The sequence below is a fragment of the Exophiala oligosperma genome (genome assembly GCF_000835515.1).
Source record: "Exophiala oligosperma strain CBS 72588 unplaced genomic scaffold supercont1.6, whole genome shotgun sequence".
Taxonomy (NCBI): domain Eukaryota; kingdom Fungi; phylum Ascomycota; class Eurotiomycetes; order Chaetothyriales; family Herpotrichiellaceae; genus Exophiala; species Exophiala oligosperma.
In genome coordinates this window covers 580,153-599,857 of record NW_015622823.1, presented here as the reverse complement: position 1 = coordinate 599,857, position 19,705 = coordinate 580,153, and the positions used below count along the sequence as shown (strand labels likewise).

General features: G+C 51.0%; 7 protein-coding genes across 7 annotated transcripts; 2 read left to right on the top strand and 5 right to left on the bottom strand.

Annotated features, from left to right (window-relative positions):
- Positions 1-18: 18 nt before the first annotated feature.
- PV06_06679 (proliferating cell nuclear antigen (pcna)) lies at positions 19-1,412 on the bottom strand. The gene is made up of 5 exons (XM_016407824.1): positions 1,316-1,412; positions 1,227-1,267; positions 748-1,177; positions 408-697; positions 19-346 (listed from the first exon to the last, which is right to left on the bottom strand). Coding segments are annotated over exons 1-5 (780 nt in total). The 5' UTR covers positions 1,317-1,412; the 3' UTR covers positions 19-328.
- Positions 1,413-5,463: 4,051 nt separating this feature from the next.
- PV06_06678 (uncharacterized protein) lies at positions 5,464-6,922 on the bottom strand (the record flags this gene model as incomplete). The annotated part of the gene is made up of 4 exons (XM_016407823.1): positions 6,765-6,922; positions 6,616-6,638; positions 5,730-6,491; positions 5,464-5,557 (listed from the first exon to the last, which is right to left on the bottom strand). Exons 1-4 carry the CDS (start codon positions 6,909-6,911, stop codon positions 5,464-5,466), a joined length of 1,026 nt encoding a protein of 341 aa, XP_016261303.1. The 5' UTR covers positions 6,912-6,922.
- Positions 6,923-7,296: 374 nt separating this feature from the next.
- Positions 7,297-7,602, bottom strand: PV06_06677 (uncharacterized protein; the record flags this gene model as incomplete). The annotated part of the gene is made up of 1 exon (XM_016407822.1): positions 7,297-7,602. The coding sequence occupies one exon, from the start codon at positions 7,600-7,602 to the stop codon at positions 7,297-7,299; it is 306 nt and encodes a 101-aa protein (XP_016261302.1).
- Positions 7,603-7,829: 227 nt separating this feature from the next.
- On the top strand, positions 7,830-9,086 carry PV06_06676 (uncharacterized protein; the record flags this gene model as incomplete). The annotated part of the gene is made up of 1 exon (XM_016407821.1): positions 7,830-9,086. The coding sequence occupies one exon, from the start codon at positions 7,830-7,832 to the stop codon at positions 9,084-9,086; it is 1,257 nt and encodes a 418-aa protein (XP_016261301.1).
- PV06_06675 (uncharacterized protein) lies at positions 8,347-12,343 on the bottom strand (the record flags this gene model as incomplete). The annotated part of the gene is made up of 7 exons (XM_016407820.1): positions 8,347-9,593; positions 9,651-9,837; positions 9,897-10,069; positions 10,121-10,394; positions 10,468-11,009; positions 11,066-11,197; positions 12,256-12,343. The coding sequence occupies 7 exons, from the start codon at positions 12,341-12,343 to the stop codon at positions 9,109-9,111; spliced, it is 1,881 nt and encodes a 626-aa protein (XP_016261300.1). The 3' UTR covers positions 8,347-9,108.
- A 303-nt stretch (positions 12,344-12,646) lies between these two features.
- PV06_06674 (uncharacterized protein) lies at positions 12,647-14,116 on the top strand (the record flags this gene model as incomplete). Its single annotated transcript, XM_016407819.1, has 1 exon — positions 12,647-14,116. The coding sequence occupies one exon, from the start codon at positions 12,647-12,649 to the stop codon at positions 14,114-14,116; it is 1,470 nt and encodes a 489-aa protein (XP_016261299.1).
- A 3,032-nt stretch (positions 14,117-17,148) lies between these two features.
- On the bottom strand, positions 17,149-19,158 carry PV06_06673 (uncharacterized protein; the record flags this gene model as incomplete). Its single annotated transcript, XM_016407818.1, has 3 exons — positions 17,149-17,264; positions 17,354-17,582; positions 17,650-19,158. The coding sequence occupies 3 exons, from the start codon at positions 19,156-19,158 to the stop codon at positions 17,149-17,151; spliced, it is 1,854 nt and encodes a 617-aa protein (XP_016261298.1).
- Between the last annotated feature and the right edge of the window lie 547 nt (positions 19,159-19,705).

Here is a 19,705-nt window from a genome sequence, read left to right as displayed (position 1 = left end):
CATAAGTATTTCATACTCGTACAAGTCTTTCATTGAAATTTGATCACGTTGGGGCTGCGCTCGGAGATGACGCAAAGTTCCTTATCTAAGCCGATAAGGCTGGTTAACCATGATAACAGCCTCCCTCATTACGCCGCCTCCGAAGCAACAAAGCACAGTTGATCATCTTTAACACATCATATCCAGCAGATCGACCATTCAGCAATCGTTCCAGATTCCTCTACGACTGGTCGGATCAATCGTGCCACATGAACCACGAATTATTCCTTGGCCCTGACTTCATTACGTCTAGCAAATCATGATCACGCCTTTTGTTTCATGCCACCATTCATTCATCATCGCCGATCTAGAGATTTAGTAGTTAGTATACCGTCGATGAAAGGCTTTGCACCAGTGCTACGACATACCTTGGGAGCTAGGTAGAACCGAAGGAAGCTGCTTCCAGAAAGGGTATATTCGACCAAGAGGGGCACTTCTTGCGAAAGGCAAAGCTTGACTCTCGATGAGAGCCCGCTGGCTTTGCAGAAGTTCACAAGATATTTCAGAGAGAAGGTCAACGAGACTGGTTCCGAAAGGTGGATCGAGACATTTTGTTCAGGCTTGTCAACGTTGCTGTGTGACCGCACGGTGACGCTGCCGTTACCGATGTCGCCTTGACATGCGAACCGAACACCATCCTTGCTGGCTTCGATAGAGACTGTCATCGTTAGAATATGTTTTGCGGCGGAATTTCATGGTTGCCCGTACCTGATTCTGACATGGCCAGCAAATCACGGCAGATGCGGGCGAACTCATTGCTGGGCATCTCAATCGTGGCAGCGTATTCGGTGTCTGGGATTCCCAAATGCTCTTGATCAATGTCCATCAACTTGATATCGTACTCGCTCAGTCTGTCTGTTTCACTGCTCTCGAACACCAGGTTGACGACGTCGGGTGCGTCCTCGGCCTTGAGGGTAAGAATGTCTTCGTTTTGTGCAGCACGGAGCACCTTGGTCAGGGAGTTAAGGTTGATACCAAGGGCGATATTTCGATCGCAGCGGTAGGGAGAGAACATTTCGGCCTTGAGCATCATAGACACTAGGGCAACGTGAGAGTTGTCCATTGCCTGCAAGGCAACACCGGAGTCATTGCAGTCAAAGTTGCAATCCTGGACGAGATCTTTGATGGCGTCGACGACCTGTGTTCTGTAAGACTTTTGTGGCTGGAAGTAGCCATGCTGTTCGTACCTTCTTCAGCATCGCCGCCTGTTCTAAACGTGCTTCCAACACTGCGGACGAGTCAGAAATCATCGAACCATGTAATGTGACACACTTACTCGTGGCGGCAGAGATAGGTTTGCTTTTCTAGTAGTCTGAACAACAACAAATACTCGTGCAATGGTGGAGGATGGGATTGTGTGCGATCTGTCTTGGGATCTTAGACGGAATTTGTAAATCAATGAGAACGCGGTGTCATGATTGAGCGCGAACGCGACGCGGTCTTGGGGGGTAAATTGATTTCTTGGCGCCCTAAGCAATGAGTTGAACGCTTCAGGCTTCAAAAGGCGCCGCTTTTGACTCGCCTCTTCTCCAGGTATATTCAATTCACTGCGTGCGTTGAGGTTGATTGATTCATGTTCTTGCCTCAGATCAATACAAGTCTTGCCAGATCGATATGCATTTGCCGGATCAGTATATGTATCTTCCTAGCGTCCCTCGAAAGGCCGTTGACCGCTTCTTGAAGGGATCACATCTTGCGGAAGAGGAAGTTCTAGCTAGAGAGGCTTCATCTCATGGTCTTGAACTTGCTACCCTCCAGTGCAAGTAGGCCGGACGATAGATGAGTATGGGTTAAGTATCTCGTCGTGCACTTCAAAAATCCTCCTCTCCTTGCTCATCTAACAGGGTGAGTGGGTAACAAAACTGTCCGTGACAAGTCTCCATCCGCATGCTCCAGCCTTACGCTTCAGGGTCACTGCTTAGTCGATCGCTTATTTGCCAGATCTTCAGAAGTTGAGAACGAATCGCTTCTCAAAAAAGGACTATATTGTTTGACGTTTTTCTACTATGAACAATCCCCCAGCAAACTCTACTGTCCGTGTGTGTATATACAATACTAGGCATGTTGATGGTGGAGCACGGTTCCGATGAGGGGCGGGATTAGGAGGGGGCGTCTCTGGGAACATCTGTGTCTCTCCCCCATGGCGTCGCTCGGGTAGGTTATGGCTTGAGCACAAAGGTGGTGGGTTCGGTGTAGACTTGGGGAACACAGCACGTCTATTCTCAGGAAAACTTCTATCTTATGCACAAGGCTGACCATCTACTGCATATCTACCGTCTCCAGGAGCCTGAGGCGACTGAGACCAGATTATGCGCTAGGGCGATTTGCCCACTGCCTCGGCTACACCGCCTGGGGTCCTTGCCGCCCATCTCTTCTCGATAGTCCCTCGTAACTCGACGTTCGACGCTCATCTCGGCTGAGACACGGACATCCAGGCATCGAGTACTCCATACCTATGTCGTCTTGGTCCACAAGTTTTGTGGGGTATCGAAAAGCACCTCCCCATGCTTCAACAACTTGCAGCTTTCCCCGCGACTAGTTAATCTGGTTCTCCTACGAGTCTAGCTTACCAACCCAGATCTCGCGTTATTGCAATAACCTGGCTCTGTGTTCTTGTCTAAGCATTACTCAGATACAACGAGACCACCACGTCGGTACTTGATCTGCTCACTCCTCCTTCAGACAATGGATTTCTTGCTCGATTGCTCTTGTAGCTTTTGTGGAGCCGTGTTCGGCCGACGAGACCACCTTCGCCGTCACCTCATGATACATGGACAGATTAGGCCTTTTCAGTGTAATCTTTGTGCCCGCAGTTTTCCCAGACAGTGAGTACATGCATTCGACAGGTGATGGATGATTATGTTGCGGCTAAAGCGAGACCTATCAACAGGGATGCTCTAGGTCGCCATTGCAGAAGTGTGCACGGGGTCCAAGCAGAAGACAACCAAGTCCGAATCACCAATACTCGTAAACGCATACAGTCTGCGTGTCAGGAATGCCGTCGGCAAAAACAGCGCTGTGACGGGCGCAACCCATGCGGTCGCTGTCGACTTCGCAGCAGCGTGTGCACCTACTCCAGACCCGCCCACCCCCCATCTTCCCAGGACATATCCCCTATTCCTTCAACTCTCCCCCCTTTAGTCTGTGATGACAATGGGCCCTCAATTCGACAATGGTACGATCGCATGGCCGGTCCCGCAGAACCACCTCCTGCCCAGAGTGAATCACCTTCAGATCATACCCCCTCTCCGTGGAACAGCATGATAGAGACTCCTCTGGATGTATCTCAGCCTAGATCAAGTTCCTCTTCTAGCAAGATGCTTCCTTGGTGTGCCGAATTTGCTGATCTCGAGATCGATTTTCTAATGCCTTCGACGAACCCACCGAAAAGTAACCATCAACTTCGACAATGCCAGAATACGATCAAACAGGGTGACGACAACGAGCCAACAAAGTCTTGGCTACCGCATGCGTGTCTCGTGCGAACGAGTTATGATCGACTGCATGCGAAGCTGAGCGAAGTCGTCTACCATGGCTCGGATACCTCGATCAGGGTCATGCTACCGTCTCAAGACTCACTAAACTCGTTCATTGAAAGCTATTTTGAGAATTTCTCCCCTCTCTTTCCGATCCTTTCGAAGGCCGGCTTCAACGCAGACCGCGAACATTGTTTGCTGGTGTTGAGTGTTTGTACAATTGGTGTGTCGTTCTTTGGGGAGACCCAGCTACAGACCCTGTGCTTGATGCGCTCGCTCTTGCGCAAGCATCTAGATGGTATTGTAAGTCATCCAAGTGTCTTTTCAAGGCCCTCTACGTTTCTTCTTCTGCCTTCATTCAGGGCTGACGCGGTGGAACAAGGTTGGGACTGAAACCGAGCTCGCTACAGAGCTTTGGTATCAGCAAGTCAGGTTCTTGGCCCACGTTATCTTCAGTTGCAGTGAAAGCTACGAGATGCTGGACTATGCGCAAAAAGCCAAAGGGGTATTCGTGATGTCGCAAGAACAACGACTGCGGGGGTTGGACCGTGAAAGCTTCAAACCAGACATGACGACGTGGATGCAATCCGAAGAGGAACTTGAAGCTTGGAGATGGAGAGAGTCGGTCAAGAGAACTATATTTGCAGTTTGGGTGAGTTTATTGATTCCCATCTTTAAAACTATAGTTTTAACGGTCCAATAGGCCGTTGACACGCAAGGGTCCCTTTTGTACGATTTGCCTCCCATGGTGACGTTGCGCGCACGTCAATTGCCCCTTCCAGCTCCAGAGGGATTGTGGGAAGCACGTACGGCGAAAGAGTGGAACGCAGAGCGTCTAAAGCAAGGTGCGATTTATGCCTGTCTTGCAAGGGTAAATTACTCACGCGCAGCACTACCCTTAGACATTGATCAAAATCCGCTCAGCCTTGACGACTGGGTCGAAATACTATACAGAGACGATGACGACGACGACATCCCCGTGATGACGACGCTCAGCAGCTTCTCGAGGTTCCTTGCAATTCTAGCCATAACCCAGGACATTGGAGAGTACGTCAGAGCATCTAAGAAGTTCGCTCGGCTACACCACAAACACACACACGAAGAAGAAACCCGAATTACTACTTCGGAATGGACGGCCCTCCTCACGCGGTGTCACGACGTCTTGTGCCAGACCCCGTGCTTCGAAGAGTCTTGGCCTCTCCACAGACAACTGATTTCGCAGGCGTACCACTGTACCATGATGTCCATGCAGGTCACCTACAAGGACCTTTATGGGTTCGTAGGGTACAAGGCGAGCAGTCGAGAGGTTGACGTGACGAGGTACCGCCTGTCGTCTTGGATGTTGGAACGGCCCGGTGGCATCCAGACGGCGTTGGTCCACGCGGTTCGCATCTTGGTGCACATGAGGATCGACAAACCCAAAAACCCTCACGCCGCGTTGATGGTGTGCATCGCCACCTTGACCATCTGGGTCTTCCTGGATCTCAGGCTGGGGTCGCCGTCGCCGTCGGACGAGGCAATGGACATGGGTCGGTGTCCGGCGTGTAGGGGCGACATCCGCGCCAGCCTCGACCGTTGCTGTTTGAAAGGGACGTTTGGTCACGACCTATCGACTTTCGAAATCGACTTGATCCGCGGCACCGTCTCTGTCGAACGTCTCGTCCACGAGAGCTGCGACCTCCTGAAGACCGTGACGTTCTGGCAGATCAGCAATGGCATCATCTCTTCCCTGACTTATCATTACCAGCTCACCAAAGGCTCGACAAACTCCGCGAGACTTTGAGGGGACCCACGACTATGCGGAGGGGAGGCCATTCACATCTCAGTAAATGTGTCTGTGCTCAAAGCGGTTGGTGTGTATATTGCTAGTATTTCTTGGTATAAGATCAAAATGGCTATATCTACCGCTCTCGGTCCTGGGTATACTATATATTCTAGCTTGACTACTTCAAAGCCGCGCCCTATCGACATTGTTCTCTTGTCGAAACCAGCTGTTGACAAGTTCCACTACTTTTCGAGCCGAGCCAAAAGAGTTCTGGTACCTATTTATGATGAAGAACATGATTCACACTCGAATTAGATACTGTGAATCTCATGCCCGGTGTTTTCAAACGAAGAAAGACGGGGAAAATATGAGGGATCGAGGGAGTGGGAAGAGAGACAGAGTCACAGTGTGGGTGAGGATGCAGAAGGGGGACATGAGATCCGACTTACCCTCCGCCAGCATGCCCATACTCGTGACACACCACTCTTGTCCTGATCTCTGAGCCATCCTCAGTTGCACCATCGATCACGATCTCCTCGAGCTCGACTCTCGGCCCACCTCTTCTCCCCGGTCGGAAAGCGACGTCCACGCTGACCACGTCGAACTCGCCGTCGTCGTTGAGCAACTCGGGCCCGAGAGCCTTGCACCGCTCGAGGATGGTACGGGTCACCTGTGGGTCCGGGTTGCGGTCCCAATTCCCTGCCTGGTAGGTACTGCCCAGCACCGACACTCCAGATCCGACGCGTGGGGTGATGGACGCATTCACTCCCGGGTAGAACATGGTCGTAATGTTCTTGGCTTCGCCGCGGACCGTCACGGTCTGCCCTCGGATCGGATAGACGTCTGAATCGGGCACGAGTGTGCGGGCACCCAGACCTGTCGCGTTGACGAACAGGTCAACGGGGTGCTGGTGCTGCTCCTGGATGCCACCACCTTTATCGGATTGGACGATCTCCTCGGCTGCCATAATGGCCTGCGCTAGGCCTCCTTCCCTGGGGAGCGAGGCACGGATGATGCGCCCGCCGAGCGCCCGAATCGTGGACACCAGGGAGATCAGGTAGAAGTTGGTATTGATGGCGATGCCGTCGTGGATGGCACCACAGACAAATGGTCGTGGCAGCTCGGCAGGTTCGAGGACTCGAAAATTCTGCACGTGTGGAGCGTACCATATGCTTTCGGGCCCGTCAGGGATGAACTCGTGTGGTCCGGTCCTGTAAAAGCAACAAAGTCTTTAGTTGATCGTCCTGTCGAGCTGCTGGAGGACGAATGGCCCAATTGCAAAAATTCAAGCAAGGGAGAATAGTCAGACCGGCGCCAGGATACGACAAGACGTACCAAAACAATCTCATAGGTACACCCTTACACATATCAGTATAATGCATTCACCAGTAGAATTGATTCGACGATCGTGAGGAAAGAAGTATTGAGAGTCGGAAGTTGGGCAATAACGGAGATTGCAAATTGATTGATCATCTAACACTCACCGTGATGCTGGATCCTTTCGGAGGCGTCGTTACGGTCAGCTTGTCTTGGGCGCTTGGACGGACGCAACTTCGTAACCAAAGCTGGTAACTCTCTCTATCCCATGCCTGAATTTCGTGCTCATGGGGGAGACCATTTGATCGCCACATTGCAGCAGCCCTGTAACGACGAGAAGCTCGTTAATAACAGCAGGGTCCTGGCTGGTGTCATGGTTCATATTCTGACGAAGACATTTGCGTTCCCCCTCTTCGGGAGACTGAGTGGGTATAGAATTGCTCACCATGGGGATGTGTATTCGACAGAGGTGTCGCCAGGCAGGTGTTCTGCCAGCACTGTCACATCGTAGCCCGTTTGAAGAAGAGATATGGCAGTCTGAAGGCCGATGACTCCGGCACTATAGTACGCATTTCCGTGCTCTTGTCAGTGGCTGCAAATGATGAAAACATCCAAGGATTCCAGCCAAGGGCAACAGGACTCCTCATCTCTCACCCTAGGACCAAAATATGCTTCTCCTCTGACATTTTCGAGGCTGGCTCATTCTCCTTCCAAGAGACGAACACCTGTTGTTGGTTTACCTAGAATTTGTGGTCGGACAAGACAATAGTATGTGCGCCGTCTTGATATTGCTGCACGGAATGGAGTGGTTGAATACAAGGCGCTCTCAAAGTACAGGCCTCTGTCTCTGTTCAACTTCGCTGAATCCGGCAACGACGGGCAGGACAGAATGGTTTGAGGGACGGAGCAGGGGGGCGGCGGCCTCTTCCGCTCGCTGGGAAGGCTCAGCCATGGGAGATATATCCCGTTGCGGGGAGAGCGGCTGGCCTTCCCGCTCTTAGTCATCTGGGCCAAACTCCGCAGAAAGGGGAGATAGCTGATAGTACTCAGTTAACGTAGACAGATATTGATTCTTTAAGTCTTGTCGCGGTCTGAGGGATGATCTTTAGTCTGTTCCGTTCCATTCAAGGTCGAGCATATGTTCACTCAGAGGCTGGGCAAGCTTGGAATCAGTCGCTCTGCACCAATTCCTTGTCCGCTTGGAACTACCTCGAGAAAGAAATATGAACCAAATGGATGTTGAAGCGAGTGTCTTTGGTGACATTGCCTCTGAGGAAGTCATCCGATGCGTCGACATGCACACATGTGGCGAGCCTGCAAGAATTATCTACTCTGGTTTCCCGAAGTTGACGGGCAGCACACTGCTGGCCAAGCGTGAGCAGGCGTCAAAAGAGTATGACCACATTCGCAGGAGGATAATTTTGGAGCCTCGTGGTCATTGGGACATGTATGGAGCTGTTCTGGTACCAGAGACAGAGCTCGTTGCTGCGGGCCAAGCGGATATGGGAGTCCTGTTCATGCACAATGCTGGGTTTTCAAAGATGTGCGGCCACGCGACGTTGGCGCTGGGCCGCTTTTTGGTTGACGCACCCAAGTCTATCTTCCCACAACGAAATAGATTGAGAGTAGACGCAGAAGGGTCGACCATCCAGCTGAGCATTCATGCGCCGACAGGGATCTTGAAGCTCACTGTGCCAATGTTGCCGAATGGCCGATCAGACCCATCCCGGCCCGTGTCGTTTGTGTCTGTGCCTTGCTACGCAAGTGGCATCTCGGTGCGGATTCCTATCAAACCCTCCTTCCGGTGGCCAGAGTTGGGCGGTCGAAGTTCAATCAATGCCGATTTTAGCTATGGAGGCGTTTTTTATTGCTTGATTGATGCACAGGAACTCGGATTCCCCCAAGGACTAGCCCGAGTCGACATTGAGAAGATGAAAAAGGCTGCAAGTTTGCTCAAAGCAGCCGTGAATACAAACCCTGAGATGTCGCCATACACCACAATTCGAGATGCTAGTGAGGCGGAGCCATTGTATTCAGTGTTGATAGTCGATAGAGCCAGGCGTATCGATGAACCCGAGCTTTCCAACGGCCACGACAGCGAGGAGACTGGACTTTGTTTCTTTGCGGATGAGCAGATAGACCGCTCCCCTACAGGTGGTGGCGTTGCAGCTCGTATTGCTCTCGCGTACGCCACGGGCGAGTTGAACGCTACACAAAAGCGAGTATACCATTCTTTGCTTTCCAAAGCCAATTCTGGATCCGGTGGATTGAGGGGCTCCATTACTGAGATTGTGAAGCCCAGTTCGAAGATATCGAGTTCCGATCTCCGCGTCGATAATCCTACTGTCAGAGTTTTGGTCGAGGGAAGCGCCTTCTATACGGGAACGATAAATATCCTAGTGGAAAAAGAGGATAACATCGCAAGTAGTGGCTTTGCGTTCAATCAGCTGGATAGTTGTCACATTGAACTGCGACAAGATATCGCCTAATTGACCCAAGTCGGGTGGTCTCTCAAATGGCAGGATAAGGATTTCCTGGGTCGTTCTGACGCTCCCACCACCAAGCCCACGGACTGGTCGCAGCCCATGCTCTATCCATACTGGTCAAATGTTCGGCCTGGTTTTCTAGTTGATCAGCAATGTTCAACATCTGGGACGGACTTAGTCCACCCTCTCCTGGTGCTGCACTCCATCCACTAAACAGTCCTAGATCTAGAGGATGCACATTAGGCACTTCATCATGATCGTGAGCCTGCTGGGACAAGCCTTGATCGCCCTGATTAAGAAGGGGCAGAATCATCTCATCCAAGCAGAGGAGTTCTTGCTTCCGGAATTGGGCCGGTATATTGCCCTTACGAATAAGGTAGTCCAGGATCCGGTAGCTGGTGGCTTTGAATGAAGCTACATCGGGTATCATGGATGGAACGATAGCAGATGCCATGGTCACGATAAAAGCTGCAGAGAATATGCTCTCGAGATCAAAGGGTAAAAATGAATCTAGGTGTCACGTTAGTAAGACTTGTTGATTGGAAACTCCCCCGGAGACAGGCTTACCCAACAAATGGTGCTCGTACAAAGTTGACAATACCCGGAGCGTCATTCGTGCAGATTGTAAGCAGGTATCAAGCAAGCCCTTCGTCTGTGGCAACATTGTCTTCTCTAAGTCGTTGGAACCCAAGGTTCCGCGAAGACGAGCGATCATGAGGTGTAGCAACAACGGTCGGGTGGCGAGGAGGATGCACTGTGGTGTGGATGTGAGACCGTGAGCTGTACCATGGTGAGTATGTTAGGAATACGTACGTGGTGGTAGGACAAATTGATGTGCGAAGCTACTGTTGAGACGGCCCCGATTTCCCCATGGGCAGCCGAAGTAAACACGGCATCCATCTCATGGGCCATTGCAGCCATGTCCCTCAGAACAGTTTGAATGATCTTAACGAAAGGTCGACTAAGGCGTTCAACACTGTATACGGCTGCATAAGGGATGAGACATGTTCCATCCTATAGACGAGACCAAAACTCACAATTTAATATCTGAGCCATCAGCCTCGATATTTTGACATGGATGTTCAGAACTCTTCCTCGCTGGGAATCATCGTCTATGCCTGGTAGCGGGCAGGTGATATCTGCGTCCTGTATGGAACTTGGTGCACCAATCATTGACGACAATCTTCGATCGAGAATGTACACTGTCCACCAGATATCTCGATAGTGACTTGCCAATTTTTCACCCATCGCCTGACGGGGCGTGTCGCGGTGTAAACCGTCTACAAGACAGAGGCGGACGGCTTGACCGATCTGTTCGAAGGAAAAAGTCAGTTTTTGCCGGGACAAACCAGGGGGCTAGGTGGAACAGAGTCGAGACACATACGTATCCATACGCAGCCTCTTTCATGTCAACTGATACAAGGTACAGTGCCACGAGACATAAAACCTGGATGGCAAGGGCGGACTCGCGCTGAAGACGCACAAAATCTGGCATAAGGGACATCGCACGTTGGAACCATAGTGAACCAGGAGCGGTAGTAGGATCCTTCACCGTAATGACCATAGCTTTTCCAAGGGCCACAATCAATAGGAATTGAACGAACCAGAGTCTAGAAGAGTTGATTTTTTCAAGTCCAAGTTGATGAAATTCGTACAAATTGCGCGTGAACTCTTCGTCATCGAACGGTCTGTACATCTGACATGTGTGAAATTTCACGGCATTCATCAAATAGAGAGTATAGTCAATTGAAGGTAGATCAGTAGTATCCACGGCAGCGGTCGGATCTACGGCTGTCCATTCGATCTGATACGCAGTCCCATCGACATTCATCGACACTGGGGATATTTGGTTTTGGGGGAACGCTTCTTTGAGGTGGTCGAAAACCCTCTGGCTGAACGTCCATGTCGAAGACGGACCAAGAAATCCTGAAAGCCATGTAAGCATGTGACAACCATATCGACAATGTTTTCGGTCGCCTCACGGTATCTTCCAACAGGATCTCGCACATAAGACGAGGTTTGAGACACCAAGGGGTTAGTGATTGAGTTGGACGCCTGATCGAGGGGCCTATCCTGCTCGACAGCAGCGCTCCCGGGATGGCCTTGGGCATCATCTTGGAGAGGTCAGCTCACTCGTCATCGCAAGGACAGCAACGCAGAAACGCGTTATAGGGGCCTGTTGCTAACTTTGTTGGTCTTGACATTGTGGACGTGTAGCTGATGAAGGAGAAGATGAAGGACGGCTCGATTGACCGTCCAAAGCACTGTGTGACTCGTTTCTATATCTCTCCAATTCCAACAAGTATCTTCGACCAAGTCAGAGGGGCTGCAGAACACGACAAGAGTGTACACCTGCCTCTCAGATACTACCACCTTCTTCCCCACATCCTCGAAAAGACAGGAGATCTTGCGACGGGTGCAATTGTCACATGGGTTCGTCCCTGAGCATTTGATCTTACGTCTCTTGCAGTACCGACATCTGTACCATGCCAATTAGGGGAGCCTCCTAAAAGAGAGGATCAGACATGCACAAGGGGTTCACTCACGCGGCAGCAACCCGCCTATGCAACTGTGGATCTCCGGCCGTCGGCATCATCTGCCGAGGACTACAGAATCGACATAGTAATCATCTGTTCGACCTCTGTTCTCTGTGTGGTGGAAGGGACTGCAGCTATCACGTCCAGCTGGATCTGAGAGCGAATATTGCACGTATGCAAATTCAATATCTTGTCACAACATCCCTGAAGCAGGAGAGGGTTTGGGACGGTATCGACTCAGCCCGTGACCACAAAATCGCAACAAGGACACCAAATACAGATTAACGATGTGGAAACGTTTCTCAAGATGCGTATCTAAGATGGTACGGTTGTCGTCTATGGCGGGAAGCGATGCCGCAAAAAGAGCCAAGGACATCACGTGCATCTATGTCAATCACGTGACTAAGTTTCTACGCCATTTCTCACTCCCTCCTCTCCACGGTCTTTTGACTCTTTTCACCGACCACCTTTCGTTCAACGATGAATGGTGTCGCGATGCCTCGATTGTCCCGAGTACTCCGTAGAATCACAATAATGATAAAGACGCGTTCTGTTGTTCCTCCCGAAGATCGTGACGGCAGCTATCTCCGCTCTCACACTTATCATTGAGACGGCCTCTGATACTGCGGCCCCACTTCCCACCGGTCTCTTGACGCTTTCTTCCGTGTCTGTGTCTTGGACACCAGGGTTGTCTGGCTTTGGCACAAGATAATCTGCCGCCATTGCATCTTTCCAGCAAGATGATTGCGCGTGACTAGATGCAATCCGGCAATGTGGACGGCTTCTACATCGCCATGATTTGCTTTCCATGGAAGTGATGAAAGCACTGCGATTCCAATTGCGGCGGACTTCCAGAAGACTCTCGTATCCGAATGTCGGGGACAGAAGTCAACTGTTTAGATACTTTATCTATTTAAGACCCCGAAGGACCACCCCATATTCTACGATCCCAAAACCCCTCTGTCACAGCACGGCAGCTTTTGTGAGCTACTGCCGGATAACGGGCCCGTGTCCCAGTCAGCAACTATGTCATTGGAAATGAACAACACCCTGAACGATATGCCGACAAAGGAACGGGCGATCGTCCAAGAGGATGGCGTCGTTCCTATCGACCCGGCACAAGAGCGCAAAATCCTCATGAAAACCGAAGCAGTCATTCTGACATTCATAGTTCTCCTCGCCTTCCTCATGTTCCTGGACAAAAACTGCCTGGCCTACGCCAACATTTTGGGAATGAAAGCCGACACACATCTCAAGGGTCAAGAGTACAGCTGGTTGGGAAGCCTGTTCTACTTTGGGTATCTGACGGGGATGCCCATATCGGCCTTTCTCATCCTTAAGTTTCCCGTGGGCCAACTGGTCGGGGTTGCCGCCGTCTGCTGGGGTATCACCATCATGTGCATGTCCGCCTGCCAGAACTTCGCCGGGTTGGCGACCGTGCGATATTTCCTGGGGTTGCTTGAAGCTCCGGCCTTCCCGTCCGCCATGATCCTCATCGGTAACTGGTGGAAGCGGAGTGAGCAACCCTTACGTACGGCACTGTGGTACAACACTTTCGCGGGTATTTTTGGTGGGTTGCTGGCTTTCGGCATCAACAACATCGACGGAAAGTTGGCCAATTGGCGCTACCTGTTCATAATATACGGATCCATCACCATCTTCGTCGGCGCGTTGGCGTTCTTTTTCCTGCCAACATCTCCGGCGACCGCGTGGTTCTTGACACCACGTGAACGGGAGATCGCCATTGCCCGACTCGTCGACACCCAGCAAAAGAACAACAATGACCGACCGGCCAAGTTCCAGCCGAGCCAGTGCGTCGAGGCCCTCATGTCTGCCAAGTTCTGGACATTGATCATCTTTGTCCTGGCCCAGGGTGTGACCGCGGCCGGCATTACCAACTTCAACCCACTCATCATCAAGGGCTTTGGCTTCTCCGTCCAGCGCACTAACCTTCTGGCTGCACCTCAAGCTGCCGTTGGTATAGTGGCGCAGGTTTTCTTTTCCATACTCGCCTATTACATCCGCAACACTCGATGCCTTTGGTGGGCGCTGGGCACGGCGCCTGCCCTTGCCGGTGCGATAATCATCCACTCGGTTGATGTCAACAAAAATCGTCCAGTGGCACTGGGCGGTGTGTATCTCATGGGATTCTACAACGTGGGTTTCGTCATGGCACTCGCCATCGCCACGGCGAACACGCGAGGCAGCACGAAGCGGCCCTTTGTCAATGCCGCGCTAGGCGTGTCACTGGCCGTCAGCGAAATATTTGGGCCGCAGTTTTTTCGTGAAAGTCAGGCCCCTTACTACCAGTTGGGGATCTGGGCTCTCGTTGTTTGCTACGCGATCATGATCCTGACTGCCTTTGTGTACTGGGGTTTGGCAATTTTTGCAAACAGGAACAGAGATCGGGCGGGCTGGGCAGCGGACGTGGATGAGGCTGCCACGGATGAGGATTTGACGGACGGCCAGAACAAGATACACAGGTATTCGTACTAGAGATGAGCAAGGGAAATGAGCGGTCGATGCCCCTTCAAAACCATGTTTCCACTTCTACCCTTAGGGTCAGACTGCAGATCAATACGAATGGGTGGCTCGCGAACGTTCACTTTCCTTCGGGCAAAAGCCGCTCTGTCGTTGACTCGCTTATTGCGACTTCATCGCTGTGCTGAATCAACCATTTCTGACACGAGCTCCGAAAAGGCACCGCTGACACAGACACTGATTGGTGAAGTAGATTCGGGTCGATGGAATGATAAAGTTTCTGACTCGTCGTCGCAAGAGTCATAAGTACCATTTGCCCCCCAAGTTTCACCCTCGGACATTCAACAAGCGCTGATGTGATAACCGGGGTACTCCACCTCCGCTCCTGGGGATCTCAGGGTTCTGGGGAAGCGAGGTACCTACTCGACGGGACAACGTCGTCTATAATAAAGAGGCGAGGCCTCGTTTTCATTTCCTAAACGATTTCGCAACCGTTAGACACAAAAGTGTACCATACGAGAAAATTCTTCCGACGTCAAGATGGCACATGACCATGAGCAGAAAGCCGTCAAGAAGCAAAGGATCAACACTTACAATGTGTTGTTGCTTTGTTTCATCGGTCTTGGCTCAATGACCTATGGTTATACTGCTTCCATCATTGGAACCACCTTGGGTACATACATACGTTTCTTCTCACCATCTCATTGGCACAACCTCCCCCCCCTCCGGTTAGCACTCCCTAGCTAAGTGGTAAATTTTTGCCTAGGACAACCTTCGTTCATCGAATACTTTGATCTTGCCACCAGAAGTAATGGAACCGATTTGATAAGTACCATGAATGGACTCTTTCAGACGGGCGGTACCTTGGGGACATTGATGCTCCCATACGTGGCAGACCGATGGGGTCGTAAATGGGCCATCGCCGTGGTAATGAACTGCCCTCGAACCCCCCCTTCCCCCCCTGATACCGTCCTGTGAGGTGTGAGCTGACCACTTTTGAAACGTCTGAAATTAGCCTGCTTTCATCGCCGTCGTCTCTGGAGCCTTTTTGGCCGGAAGTACCAACATAGGAGAGTTTCTACTGTTTCGGTTCTTTGCTGGAGCCGCGGCTTTCATGATCCTAGCGGCTGTACCGGTACGAATATACAGACCCCCCCCCCTGACCATTTTCGAGTCTTGCCATCGTATTCGAGTATCCAAGTCCTGAAAAAAAAACACTCACGTTGCCCGTGCCTCAGATTTGGATGTCCGAGGTTGTACCCGTCAATTTGAGAGGAGCCTTGGTTGATGTCCACGCCGTCTTTTTGATCCTGGGTTACACGGTCCAAGGTTGGGTAGGGTTCGGTTTCTACTTTTGGGACGGAGGTTCAGCCACATGGAGACCACCTCTCGCCCTTCAATGCGCTTGGCCTCTTTTGCTCTTGTGTGGCATCTATTGGGTTCCGGAATCTGTGAGTCACATTTCAATCACCTCTTGTTGATGGATGTTTTTTCCTCTCTTCTTGACGGTCAATTATACGTACTGACAGACCAAAAACCAAAAATAAGCCTCGTTGGCTAGTCATGAAAGGTCGCGTCGAAGAAGCAAAACAGATCTTGTTCAGGTTACATTCTGACCCGGACGATCCCGACGACGAGTTTGCCCACGCAGAGTACTTTCAAATCCAGAAACAACTCGCCATCGACAAGACTTTGGGTAACACCTGGATGCACATGATCAAGAAACCTTCTTATCGCAAACGATGTTTTCTGGCGATCGGCACGACGGGTATCATTCAATGTTCTGGAGTGTTGGTCATCAACAGTGAGTGACTTCAAATCATGAAGAAGGGAGATTCAGGAGATGTCAGAGGCTGACAGCTTGATTGAAACAATCAAAAGACTACGGACCGACATTGTATAAAAATCTCGGATTCAGTCCGGTCAAACAACTTCTCTATCCGGCCGCGTGGCTCACCTTGACTCTGGGGATCAACATCATGGCCATGGCGATTGTCGACTTGTTCGCTCGAAATCGATACATGGCTTTCGGGGTGTTGGGTTGCATGGTCACACTCATCATCGAGGCGGCACTGGTGGCGGAGTTTGTCCCTTCCGACAACCACTCCGCTCTGTTGGCTGCCGTCGCCATGTTTTTTATATTTCAAATCTTTTATGGATTTTGTTTAGACGGTAAGTGTTTGAGTTTGACTCGTTTGTGGTTTTTCTTTCAAGAGATCAGAGTCCAAAATCCAGAGAGTCACTGACTGACGATGTATGAAAAATTGAAATAAATCTACAGGAACACAATTCAGTTACCTAAACGAGTTGTTCCCCACTCACATCAGGGCAAAGGGGGTATGTTTGGGTGTATCAATGATCTCACTCATGAACATCATTTGGCTTCAAGCCGCTCCCACCGCTTTCGAGTAAGTACGACAATCACGTAGTTCCCAAGATCATGCCCAAGCCTGTCTGAAGTACATTTTGACTGATGACTTTCCAACAGAACCGTTGGTTGGAAATTTTATCTGGCATTCATCATCCCAGGGACCATTGGTGGTATCATCATGCTATTCTTCTTTCCAGACACAAAAGGTGTACCTCTCGAAGAGATTGCGGCAATATTCGGTGACGCCGATGAAGTTGCCATTTATCAGAGGGACATCGAAATCGATCATACGACTCACGATATAATTACTCATGACCACGACCGGGAAACCGAAAAGGTAGCTACAGGTGTCATGGAAGATGTCAAACATTCCGAAACGACCGACAACAATGTCTGAGGGGATTGTCAGCAGGCTTTGTATGTGCCAGCCATTGGCAGTCGACTCATTTTTCGTCGAGAAGAGAATTACCAAGTTTAGAAAGCTGATTTTACTCTCAGGAGAACAGAATCCCTTCCATGAGGAGCATATACTGTACTGTGGGTGGACTCTCAATGATCGCCGCGGAGATATATTCGTACCTACATATATATAGATATATATATATATATATATATGTGTCCAATCATGGTTTCCCATCATATACACTCCTTGAGTGCCTTGTGGTTCTTGTTTCTGTTATTCATATTGAGGCAGAGGAGTACCCATCAACGACGCTTTGATCTGCAAGGCCACGAATCTAGAAAAGTATCTCGCTTGTCCGACCGTGCCTCCCACGTACCATAATGCAGGGTCTGTAATTTTTTGTGGGCAAAGAGTCAGCATTTCAGCACATCAAATAACAGTCAAAGGTGGAGTGGTGGAGAGAAGACAGTAGACTTACGACCGGTGGGTTTATATGCACCTCTGAGCTCCCCTTCTTCGTCAAAACCCCAATAATCCGAGACCTTCGACGCGACGTCTTTACCAAAGATGCGAACCACGTCGGCCTTTGCGTCTCCGATAAAACCGGTACAAAAGACAACCACGTCCGCTTGAACCTCAGTTCCATCGTCGAAACCCAGACCTGTTGTGGCAAAGTGGGTTATCCTCGCGTCGGACTTCATCTTGATCTAAATGCGAAGGTCAGCGGGAGGAGACCGAGACAGACACACAAAGGTAAAATTAGACCAAACCCACCAATCCGGTCGAGATCAACTTTGAACATCCAACATCCATATAGTGACCCCCGGCCCTCTCACCGATCTGATACCAGATATCTCCATACCGTTCGACGCGAAACCCGACGGCCTCGAGCGCGTCGAACCGTGCAGGGTCCTGACTGGCCATGCTGTGAAAGGCCGCGTTGGACATCAATCTCAACACGGCGTAGGGCGTCGACATTCCCTCAAAGTCGGCCTCTGACGTAGGTATCTCGGTGTTGTATGAGATATCACTGACATATTTATAAAATTCCCCAGGGATGACGTACGTGCGGCTCTTTTGGACCATGGTGACAGACGTCAGTCCCGCCTTCACCATATCTTCAGCGACGTCGTGGGCCGTGTTGGCTGTGCCGACCACGATGCCCCTTTTCCCCTTCCAAGAGCCCGAGGACCTGTAGTCCGCCGAATGTAGCACGGTCCCTTGGAAATCGTGGCCGCCCGGTAAATTGGGCATGACCGGGATCTGGCCACAGGCACCGACGGCCATGATGACATGTCGTGAAAGGATCGTTTTCCTGGGACGGTCGGCACCGTGTGTGACCTGGAGCAACCATATCTTGCGTTCTTCATCCCACGACCCCGAGTCTAGGTTGGTATTGCACCATACGTGCTGGTCGACCCCGGTTCTCCGTGCCCATTCCCGGTGTCCTCGAGCGAGATCGTATTTGGTCAGGTACTCCTGATACCCTTCAAAAGTTCGACCAAATGGTAGATGGCTGTACTCACGCGGCGTGTGGAGCCTAGTCGAGTCGTATCGGTTCATCCAGCTGTCGCCGATTTTGGCGTTCCGCTCGAGAACGACGTAGGACGAAATGCCCAACGCTTGGAGACGACCCGCCGAGCTCAGTCCTGCTTGGCCGGCACCGACAATGACACAATCGTATGTTTCGGAGCTGGACGACTCTTCGAGGGGTTTGGCTCCATTGGTGGCGCCATTTCGACCATTATTGTCTTGATCTGAACTGACCACTCTTTCCTCTTCGGGACCAACATCGATCCAAGTAATCTCGTCAACACTGGAAACTCCCTCTAGATCGTCCAAAACAGTCCGAATTAGCCATATTTTCCATTTGCCTTGCTCGTCACATATCAAAGATAAGATCCCTCGACAGTGCGCCGCCGGAGTCCCTCGCAGATTGAAGGTGAATTGAACGTCAAGCCACTGATAGTGGCCCATTCTCACGGGCCTGGTCCGACCAGAAACAAAAGAGAAGCCTTCGCATTTTCGACTTGCACATGTCGAAGTCCAGACTTTGACAATTGATTCGCGGGTATAGAATGTTCTCAAAGAACCTGTCAAAGCAAAGCAATCGCGCCATAGAGGTTTCGCGGCCAGAATATCTTCGTTCAAAGTGCCCAATGCATTGACGAAAGATGTGGCTGTTTTGTCATCGAGTTCAGCCAAGGTGGTTGACGTCGGTAATTGCGTAAGAAGAGTTTCGAGACTCGTCCTCGGCGCATAGGGGCCAACTTCGACAGTCATCGTGGTTGCTCGAGCGGCACGAAGGGATACCAGCGATCGGTGTCGTCGATCTACGAAACAATCGGTTTTGGTGCTTCAGGGCACAAGTTCGTCAGAGAGGAAAGCAATTTGAGACATGTCGACAAGTTGGCAAGCCAAATTTATACCTCTTTGTAGAAGTTTCGAGGACTGTTGACGACTGACCCACCGCCCGGGGCACGCCTCTCTCATACGTTTCACCCGATCACTCGAGACTGGAAGTCCTTGAAGTCGAAAAATGTCAGGCAAACAAGTCCCGATCAGGGGCGGGCGGGGGGCCGCGGGCAAACTGATCTTTCCTTGGTTGTAAACCTGTCCTCCCGGCCCCAACTGGTTTTTTGTTTGGTCGTCAGCGAAACGATAGATCCAGCTTATGCTTTTAGCCTCTCGCAAGAGTATTGCATAGCCTGGTGTTTGGTCGTGTCTTGTCGGGAGCCGTCTTTTGGTACTCTTGCAAGGGTAGATTTATCGGAGTTGGCCCAAGGGGGCGGCGCCCCACACTCGTCTTCATTTGTATTCTAGACGACAT